This window comes from Strigops habroptila, chromosome 10 (genome assembly GCF_004027225.2).
Source record: "Strigops habroptila isolate Jane chromosome 10, bStrHab1.2.pri, whole genome shotgun sequence".
Classification (NCBI taxonomy): domain Eukaryota; kingdom Metazoa; phylum Chordata; class Aves; order Psittaciformes; family Psittacidae; genus Strigops; species Strigops habroptila.
The window spans coordinates 19,591,965-19,602,376 of NC_046359.1; the positions used below are offsets into that span (position 1 = coordinate 19,591,965).

General features: G+C 47.0%; 1 protein-coding gene across 3 annotated transcripts; it reads left to right on the forward strand.

Annotated features, from left to right (window-relative positions):
• The first annotated feature begins 711 nt into the window (after positions 1 to 711).
• LOC115613987 (cytochrome c oxidase assembly protein COX20, mitochondrial) lies at positions 712 to 9,868 on the forward strand. Of its 3 annotated transcripts, XR_003993590.1 has the most exons (5): positions 911 to 1,015; positions 3,117 to 3,231; positions 3,376 to 3,439; positions 4,026 to 4,228; positions 9,846 to 9,868. XR_003993590.1 is itself a non-coding variant. In XM_030500150.1 (4 exons), exons 1-4 carry the CDS (start codon positions 983 to 985, stop codon positions 4,165 to 4,167), a joined length of 354 nt encoding a protein of 117 aa, XP_030356010.1. In that variant the 5' UTR covers positions 712 to 982; the 3' UTR covers positions 4,168 to 6,065. The 3 variants fall into 3 exon arrangements, 2 of the variants coding, with proteins under 2 accessions (XP_030356010.1, XP_030356011.1); XM_030500150.1 differs by lacking the exon at positions 9,846 to 9,868 and having other exon boundaries at positions 712 to 1,015; positions 4,026 to 6,065; XM_030500151.1 differs by lacking the exons at positions 3,376 to 3,439; positions 9,846 to 9,868 and having other exon boundaries at positions 4,026 to 6,065.
• Positions 9,869 to 10,412: the final 544 nt, after the last annotated feature.

A 10,412-nucleotide genomic window follows, 5' to 3' on the forward strand; every position in this document is an offset into this window, starting at 1 on the left:
CCTTTAACAAGGTCTGAAGATCTCTCAGGAAAGTACTTTTTAAATCAAGGTGTGATTATCTCTCCCCCTTGTTATACTTTATTGCTAAGATAGAAAGCCTGCCCAGTGATTCACTATTTGGCAGGTAGGGACTTGTTTTCTTGCAGCCAAATGTATTTTTACAGTATCTCGCAGAACTGTAAAACCCTCTCCTATATTACTTAGCACTATCCACCTCTTCAGATATTACTACAAGTACAATTAATGGATTATTTCATACCCATGTACCTGATTTAGCACAGAATTATCCCTACTGAACCCCGTGTGTTTCGTCCGATTTAGCTGTAGATGTCCCACACCAGACCATTACCAAGAGCACTTCTTTTGAAACAGCTCTTCCTCCCCCTCCTTTCCCCTGCCACCAGGGTACTTTTCTCCCAGGTCCACGTTATCTTTTCCTTATCCCACTCCAGCACTCCGGGTCGTTTCCTGCAAGTAACACTGAAAACGACCCCCCCGCTCCGCTCCCTCCCCGCTGCCTGCCCAGTTCAGGACACCCACACGCAGACAAGGACCGCACCCCTACTCCTACCGCCAGGCGCCACCCGCGTTCACACCTCCCGCCGCTGTGACCCTCCCAGCAGCGGGGCTCGGCCCGGCCACGAGCCTGCAGCGCCGCGACCCCCTCCCTCGCTCCTCCTCCCGCCCCGCCCCGCCCCGCCCCGCCCGCGCGTGTGCGCGTGTGCGTGCGTGCGTGCGTGCGTGCGTGCGTGCGTGCGCGCGCGCGCCCCGCGCCGTGACCCATTTCACCGAACAAAGGATTTTGCTGGAATCTCGGCGCTGGACCTAAAATGGCGCCGGCGCGCCCGCCCGCCCCCGCCCCCCGCGGCGGCCATAGAGACGGGGCGGGCCGGCACGGCTAGAGCGGCCTCCTCCGCCTGCCTGCTCTAGGCAGCCGTAGTCCGCACTCGGTGGTGCGCGGCGCGGGAGGCGCTGTCACGTCATGGCGGGCGAGGGCGACTCTGAGCCGCGGAAGGTAATGGAGGACGGGGTGGGGGGGCGCGCGCGCCGCCGCAGCCCTGCCCCAGCGCCGGGGCGCTCACCACGGACACGGACACACACGTGTCCACCCCAGTCCCCCCGGCCCGGCTTGAGGCGGGCGGCTGAGGGAGTCGTACCCGTCTCGGGCACAGTCCCGCCCTGCCTCGGCTGCGCGGCGGGAGAGCCCTGGGGCGGCGGCCCCGCTGGGGGCCGGGTCTGTCATCCGCGCAGAGACCGGCCCTGCCCGGGGCCCTGCACGAGCTGTAAGGTGTTGGCGCCCGCCCCGCCTGAGGGCAGCCGGGCGCTGGGAGGAGGGCGCGGGTGAGCCGTGCAGGCAGCCGCCCGCGGGCGCGGAGCCGGAGCCCATCGCTGCGGCAGGGGAGGTTATGGCAGACCAGCCCGAAACCCACGCTGGGTCTGCCCCAGAGGAATTTAGGGGTCAGTTCCTGAAAAACGATGGCAGTTCTGAGGCTCCATAGAGCCCCATGCGGGGAGGGGTGTGTGCGTCGTGTTTGTTTTTCCACGGACCCCCCTCGGCGTCCCCACCGTTTATGGGTGAAACACACGCTGAGGCTTTCGTAACGCCAGTAGTTAGAAATAGAGTCACAACAAGTGATTTCAAGTATAGCAACAGGTGAAATACTATTTTAAAAGGACGCATCATGCTGCACGGATGCAGCAGGGATACCTTCTTAGCCAGCAACAGCAACATATCAGGTGACTTCTTCCACATGGGAGTATTTGAAATTACTCATTAGGAGATTAGACCAAATCCTTTTTGTCTCACTTGTACACAGGGATTATGTGGAAACAGCTGATGGTTGTCCGTGGGGAACATGGATAAAATTATTGATGGGGATTTCCATTCTTGCATAGAAATCCAGCTGTTGTCAGACGCTTGCCATCCCTGTTACCACAATCTGATGTGTTTTGCAACGTCTTGTCTCACAGAGCTGTCAGCCCTTCACGAACAGCTGGCTGTAGCACTCCCTCTTCAAAATTACTTTGTCCAACTGTAACAGCTTTACAAAAAAAAAATTAAAAATTAAACCATTTGAAAATAGTCTTTCAAGGTATTAGTTGATACAGTTGCACATGTGGTACTTAATGGTCTAAGGATTTAAACACAAGAAAATGAAGAGGAATTCTCACACTATCCCTAAGCAAATTAATAGGCAGAGGCACAGTGCAGCCACCTTCACCCTGACCATGTCATCTTGAGGCCTTTCTTGTTTGTAGTTTCTCACTCTGGTTAGTGGCACCCATGTGCATTTGCAAGGACGTTTGTCAGGTGAGAAATATGAGTTACATTCAAGTTAGAAGACTTGGATTATGCAGAAGCCAGTGTAGGCATCTTTGAGGAGAAAACCATATTTGTCAGTTCACAGCTAGGTTTATGGATGCCACATGCAACTACTGTTTGCATGTGGCATTCACAGATAGATACAAGCTAGGGTAGGTTGTAGATGTGAGGCTGAGTATGAAGTAATTTGAGTTGTTTTTACCAGCAGGTTCAATTAAACACATGTTGTATATAGACAAATTTCTGCACACAGCTCCTCTGTATACATAGGATTAGGTTAAAATTTACTGTGTTATAACTGGGTTTACACAGGGTTCAGTGTAAGGGTCTCTACATGTGCATTCTCCAGTAATGGCACCTTTTCATTAAGCACACTTGACTCTTCAGATATTAACATTATGTGGCATAACTAACTGCATAGTTAATTGCAGCCTTATCTGTTTGTTGTGATGTGGTTTAGTTTTAAACAGGGATCTTGGATTCTTAAAAGTTTTCTCCTTTTTTGGGGGAACGTAAAGGAAAACAAAAATAGTTCTTCTATAATATTCAATAGAAAGGATGGATCAACAGGTTTGTACAAAATGATGTTGCCTAAATCAATAGTTAGCTCATCCAGAACCATTCCTGGTGCAGCTGTGCGTGTTCATTTTTGTTGAGGTAGAGCCCTGGAAGTAGAAAATTCTCAAGGTTGTTTTTGATTGGTAAGATAACATGTTGGTTTTACAATGGAGTTGGAATCAGGGGCTTCTACAAAAGTAATGTTTTTAATTTGTTTTGTTTTGTTTTCTTGCAGTCCTTTAAACTCCTGGGATTTCTTGATGTTCAGAGTGTCCCATGTTCACGAGAATCAGTGCTCTATGGCTCTGTGGGATCTTTAGTTGTGGGCCTTGGATATTTTTTAGCAACCAGTATGTACTTATTCCTTCTGGTTTTTATATATTTATTTGCTAGGAAGAATTCATTCCTATTTGCTGTTAGGTTTTATTAATAATGGGAAGTAATCCCAGGGGTTTTCTCTAATTATTTTTGAGGATATTTGTCTTTTCTTTCAGGTAGAGTTAGAAGATCTTGTGACTTTGCAGTTGGTGGCTTTATTTGCACCACATTAGGGTACTGGTATGTAAAACAGTTCTTGAATTTTCACAGACCAATGTTGGCTGCTTTGTACAACGTGATCCCTGTTAGATCTTCCACACTCTTTCTGAGACTCCATAGAAACACTTGCCTAACAAAGCATCCTCTTCTTTCTCCCTGAAATGTTTCTTTTCTGTAAAGGAAGGGTTCAGTGTCTTCGAATTTTTATGTTAATGTATTTTTTTAAAAAAACTTGCTATTGTTTCATGGCTCCAAAGGGATCAAACCACCCAGTTATTTCCGTCTTTCTTAAGTCTTTCTGTTTTTCCTTTACCTCTGCCATCCTTCTGTCCTGATTACAAAGGCAGCATACTAAATGGTCATGAAATTAAGATCCACGTTATAGAAATTAGCATTTTCCATTGGACTTGTCCATCCTGCTCCTCAGTGGCTGCATAATGCTTACCTGAAAGAAATAGCAGGTACCCTAGCATTTTCACAATGCATCGTTTCATAGTGAATTCTACTAGCATTATTATATGTGGTTTAAGCTTTTCAGCTGGCCGAATTTGGTACTGTCACTCATATAAAGCAGGGAATCGTGTTTTCTTTTCATCCCCTCCTCTAGGTTTTACTGCAGGTATAATTTGGCCCAACAAAGGATCCGGCAAAGAATGCTTAAAGAAGCGGTGCGGAACAAAATTTTGTATGAAGGCAGTCATCTTGATCCAACAAGAAAACAAACTGGCAATGAAAGAAGCGATTCATAGTCTGCTATAGAGGAGCTGTGGTTTAGTACAGCTTTGGGAGGAGGTGGTCGAAAAATGGCAGTGTGAGGTAAATCATGGTGGCTGTCCTCGCAAATCCACACAAGAAATTCATGGTGAATCTGTAAAGTCAGTACACAAGCCTTTCTTTGTTTCATGTGTGTATGTGACTGTGTACGCTGCTAGGAATGACCTCCTATTAAACATCTGGGAACTGATGTGTGCTGTTACAGGGTCACAGAGGATTTATAATAATGCTTTGGGAGTGCTTTAACTTCCATTATAAAGGGAATGGTTCATTTCAGCAAAGTTGTAATTACATCTCATTTAAATACAGGAAAATATTTTCATCATCCGTTCTCTTGAGTAAATGTATCCTTCACTGCTACTGTTAACTGTGCTGTTTGTCAAACAGGAATGTCTGAACAGTAGGTGAATGCTTTGCTTGTGCAGGATGGGTGGTATCGGTAGTCTTTGTAAGCTATCAGCTGCAGAATAACCTCAGATCATTGATATACACTGTGAAGTTAAAGGATTTCCAGCTTTGTTCTGTCTGAAACTAAGCATAAAATCACGCTTCAGAAGCAGTCTAAGCTATGTAAGTGATCTTTTTCCTCAATTAAAATCTTGCCCTTCTGTTTAAGGTATTTCCTTACAAATGGTGCAGTAATAACTTACATTATAACTAGCAATGGTCAGCAGATTATTTTTTTAAAGGCATGTTCTACTTGTGTATTTCACTGTATGTGTTCAGTTAAAAGAAATACCACTATATAATTTCAAGGAAACCATCTTATTTGGCAATACAGAGTTAAGTCTAAGTGCATATTGGTAATAAGAGTGATGGCATAATATTCCATTCCTTGCTTGCTTCTGTCTACACCACTGTCACTATATATATATATATATATATAGAGTGGAAATATATTTGTATTTCCACAATATGATTTATGCTATATTATGTTCAGCATTTTAAGGTGTCCAAAAGCATTAACTGAGCAAAAATGGTCCTTTCCACCCACCTGCACTTAGTCTGAGAAAGTGTGTGATCTGTCGTTAAGTCGATGAGGGGAGGTTGGGGAATCCAGGTGTAAACAGCAGCATTGTTCTACTTATTTAATTTGAAAATACACTTGAAAGCACTAGACAAACATGCTATCTACACTAAGATAATTAAACTTTTACCCTCTGTGGATTAGTCTCATACAAGAAGAAAACAAACCTATATACTGGATTTCCTTTTGTTCCCCTATTCCTCTTGTTTCTCTGGAGGAAACATTAAAGATAATTTTCCTGGAGGACACTCTTTTGACAGTTTTGTATAAAAAGTCTCCAGAAAACTTGATTTAGCGCAGTGAAACACTTCCTGTCCTCACTGCAAGATCTGAACTCAGAAGTTACCTGCCAGATAACTAATTCAGAAGAGGAAAATGTTTCTCCATGGTTCAGTGCTGGTGGGGTGGAGGGTGAGAGGGAAGGAAACTCCTTCCCCTAGGAGTGAGCGGTGTTCATAGAGCTCTTGGAGCAGCAGTGGGAAACTGAGCGAGCCGTGAACCGGGACTTAGCAAGCTGCTATTTTAATACATGGTTGAGTTCTTTCCTATCTGACCTAAGAAAAGGAACTGCAACCTAAGCAGGGGGTCTTTTGGTTTCGAGGTCACAGTTCAGCTGGGGGTGGATTAGGAAACAAAAGCGTGCAGAAGAAAATATACTCTTTGGCAAAAGGCAAAAAGCAGTTGTAGAGAAAGAAGGGAATGCTGTTTTGTAGTGACAGGAAGCAAGTGAGCGTGTGCTTAATGGCATCCTTCAAAGTGCACAGCTACTGTGTGCTGATGAGAAAAAGGGAGAAGCATCATGGTCCTATGTATAGTAAAAGATCTGGGGAAAACTGCAGCATTAAATCCTCTCTGGTGCTAATTGGTGTTGGTTTAAGCTACTGCATTTAAGACTATTAGCCCAACAGCAGCTTAACTACAGTATTAGCAATTCTGGCCAATAACTGAAATTCTAGATGTATTTGCATTGCATAGATAGCCCATCTGATACTTCTGCTTCACTGGGCAAAGTGTAAAGTGAGTATGCCAGATGTTAACAGAAAAATGTGGAAAGAGGCAGTGCGGGCCCTCTGGCTGACATGTCTAAGCTTCCTTATCTGCTGAAACTTGAGGTGGAACTGAGCTAACCAGGAGTCAGCATTTGCTGAATGGGATGGGGGGATAAGACAGGGAAGTTGTGAGCAGGACTCGCTGGCCTGGAAGGGGAGTGCCTGCACTAGCAAAGGGAAGAATGCTCATGGATAAGCACGCAGGGAAAAGTCTGGCACAATTCCTTGAAGCGCCGGCTCCAGCTGCTGCTGCGCCAGCTATGGAAAGTGGATTGACGGTGACTGACGGGTTACCAGCCCCCACTGGAAGGGAGAGAGAGAGGCAGAACTAAACCCTGACTCCCAAAGCTATTAGTTGTCATAAATTAGGATGCATTCATAAGAAAATAGAGTAACCTAATAGAAGTAATTTTAACATTTGAAAACAATTCCCTAACTTTTTTAAATTAGTGAGCTGTGAGTCATTGGTAGAAACACATAATGTGCATCTGTGTTTTATTGTCAGGTTTGGTATCGTTATTTTAAGTATTGCTGCTCATAACAGATGTGATAGTTCTTGCTTTATCGAGGTTCAAATTAAAACCTACGAGACAGTTACTAGAAAGGAAGATACATAGTGATTTTGATGATGTTTAGTTTTCAGCCTTCTGATCCTGAAGGAGAGAATGAAGTGTGGCAACTTTAAACTACTGTAAAGTTGTTAAAATCCTGTTTATTTTAGTGACAGTTGCATTACTTGGTCACTGAGTGCTGACTGACAAGCAGACTAGTTTTAATCCCGGAAGTTAGTCAAATCCTCCCTTAAAGCAACCTAAAACACCACCAAAACAAATAGATGGGTTTAAGCCCCATTTGCTCCTCCACAGCTCACTCTGCCTGCGGGAGCGATGCTCTTGGGAGAAGGTGCTTGCTAGCGCCCTGCGGCAGGCTTGCACAGCTCCCTGCAGCCAACAGAAAGAAAGTCAGTGTCGAAGCAGCAGGCTGCCAACCCCATCATTAGAGGTGTGTGGTCGGCTGGCGCTGCTCTTCATTGCCTTGCACTGCAGCAACGTCGTGCTTCAGCCATCGACAACTGCGACCGACTCAAGCCCCAGGAACGTTTGAAGTTGACGGCAGAGGTAACTACAGCTGCCACCCCAAACTCGGCATTTGTATCCTTCCCCAAGCAGAGATTCTGGGGAGGCGTTGGTGCTCGCTGCGGTTTGCAGGCTCCCTGGCTGTTCTCTGTGTGTCACCACACACCCCAGGTCCTCCAGTGCTGCAAAGGAAAGGTCACCTCCTGTCACTGCACCTGGCTTTGGTAGGGTGGGTTTTGGGGGGTGTACGGTTGTTATTTCTGGGGTAGGCAACCCAGTAACAATGAAGCACTGTGTGAATTTGGTTGTAATGAGCTCCCAAGTGAAAGATTTTTTTTCCAGCTTAGGAGACTAATTCCTGTACTTCTCTCATTCCTATGCAGGCATTCAGCTTGAGCTCAGTGGTTACCAAAGTTGTTTGGTTTGCTCCATTTGAAGTTTGAGATAAATACATTGTTACTGCCTTGGAAAACCGATCCCAAAAAAAAAAAAAAAGGTTTTATGGTATGTTCAGGTGATCAAAAACATAATCCTTTGATTTTTATTTTTTAATTGAAACAACAAGAATTAATCATGCCGAAAGTGGAGCTGAGTTCTAGTTAATATGACTCAGGGCCTTGGAACACACATCTTTCTTACACTTAAAATACTACACTAAGCAAGTATGGGTGCTAAACCTTCAGCTGGGCGCAGGGGAGCGGGCTGGTGAAGAGAAGGTAGAGCCTTGGGTGAGATAATTGGGGAAAACGCAAATTTACCCACGCCTGGTGGCACCCTGAGACATTTTCATGTGCTCCCTTTGCGTGTGGGCTCGCAGACTGCCTGAGAGCCACCCAGTAGCGGGTCTGCCTGTTCCTGCAGGAACAGGTCACGGTGTTCCTCAGTCTGCTTGTTTTCAAGATGAAGAGCAGTTCATTCTGAGAGCGACGGTTTAATCTTTCCCGCTTCTGCCATCTATCATGAGCACGGCGGTGTCAGAGCCCTCCACTGGACATGCCGAGAGCCCACTGGCAGTACCTGCAATGTACGGTGGGAGCGGGCAATTACCACTGCAGGGCTCCTCTTTAGCCTGGCCGCGGCCTGTGTGTCGTGGTGATCTATTTCACAGAGCCAAAGCTGCCCCTCTCTGTCTTCATGCTCTTTAGAGAAGGACACACATGCTTTGCTTACTTAAACTCCTTGTTTATTTTGTCAAATGCTGTTACAAAGAGCAGCAGATCTGCTCTCAGCCAGCTTCTCTCCCCACACAGACAGCTTCTCATCTCTCCTTTTGTTGGCAAATAGCTTGTGATCGGCTCCGGTGATCACGGTGTGCATTTATGCATGAGGCATCTTTGCCTCTAAGCCACCCAGCCCAAATTTGCCCATTCTGAGCAAGTTCGCAGTCAGGATGCCCACAGTCCCCACCAGCAGAACGTTTAGGGTATGTTACTGGAGCGATTGAAGGGCAGTTAACATCCCCTTCTCTGTCGAGAAACATTCAGGCTGTGGCTGAGGTAGTAGCACCATTGCCGAGGATGAGGAGCCAATAGCTGGTTTATTACTGGGCAGATACATTATCACAAATGGCTGTTGCAAGAGTCCTTCACACAGCAAATATAGAGTGAAAAAATTTCCAGCAGCCTGTTTCTCGAAATAGAGGGGATGATGCTCTGTTTGGGCCCCCCAAAGAAATCTGGCATTACCAGAGATTATCACATGCTGTGCTTGCAACGCTTTCATCCAGCATTTTAAAGCCCTTGAGGATCACCCTGAGGCAGCACTGGGAGGCTGTGGCAGAACTTGTTTGGCTCGGTTTCTTACCTCTGATAGTATCCACATGCCATGTTCTCCAACTACTCAGACTCACAGGTAGATAAAAAGCGAGCAGACCTTTCTTCCTAAACCTCACAAAGTTCCCCCAACCACTACTGCAGAGGGCTTCTTACACCTGCTAACAGGCACAATGGTCCTCCCCATCCCAAAAGGCAGTCAGCACTCACTTCTACTCACCATTTTATGTATCCCCATTCATCCTCATACTGGGGATGCCACACCTCAGCTCATATGTCACCAGTACCTACATTGGCACTCAAGGTCATCGGATGTACTTGCAGCCCAGGAAGCCAACCATACGCAGGGATGCATCAAAAGGAGCCTGACCAGCAGGTCCAGGGAGGTGATTCTGCCCCTCTCATGAGACCCCACCTGCAGTACTTGTGTTCAGCTCTGGGGCCTCCAACACAAGAAGGATGTGGACCTGTTGGAGTGAGGCTGGAGGAGGGTCGCAAATATGCTCAGAGGGCTGGAGCACTTCTCCTGTGAAGACAGGCTGAGAGAGTTGGGCTTGTTCAGCTTTGAGAAGAGAAGCTCAGGGGAGACCTTAGAACAGCTCCCTGTGCCTAAGGGGACTGACAAGAAATCTGGAGAGGGACTTTTTACAAGGGCAGGTAGTGACAGGACAGGGGAGAATGGCTTTAACCTGAAAGAGGGGAGGTTTAGATTAGACATAAGGAAGAAATTCTTCCCTGTGAGGGTGCTGAGGCGCTGGCACAGGGTGCCCAGAGAAGCTGTGGCTGCCCCATCCCTGGCCCAGTTCAAGGCCGGGTTGGCACAGGGGCTTGGAGCAACCTGCTGTAGTGGAAGGTGTCCCTGCCCATGGCAGGGGGTTGGAACTGGATGATCTTTAAGGTCCCTTCTGGCCCAAACCATTCTATGGTTCTGTGCATCTCGAGAGCATCTAAACAGGTCGCAGGGTGACCATCTACTGCACAGCCAGCAAGCCGCTCCCTCAGAATCACATTCAGTTCAAGCAGAGCAAAGGATGCCCCTGTGCACACACCTGTGCACACACACGTACACAGACACACGTGTGCAGCCACGCTCCCCTCACTTGAGGAATTCCCGCGGGACCACCAGGTTGTGAGACGCCACAAACCACAGCCCTGCATCAAACCACATCCTCCTGGGGTGGCAGGAAACCTGACAGCGCTCAGAGTTCAGTTACTTGTACCATCAGCAGCACTGTCCATCTACCGGTGACCTTCAGTGGGATCCACACTAAATGGAATGCCTCAGATACAGCCACC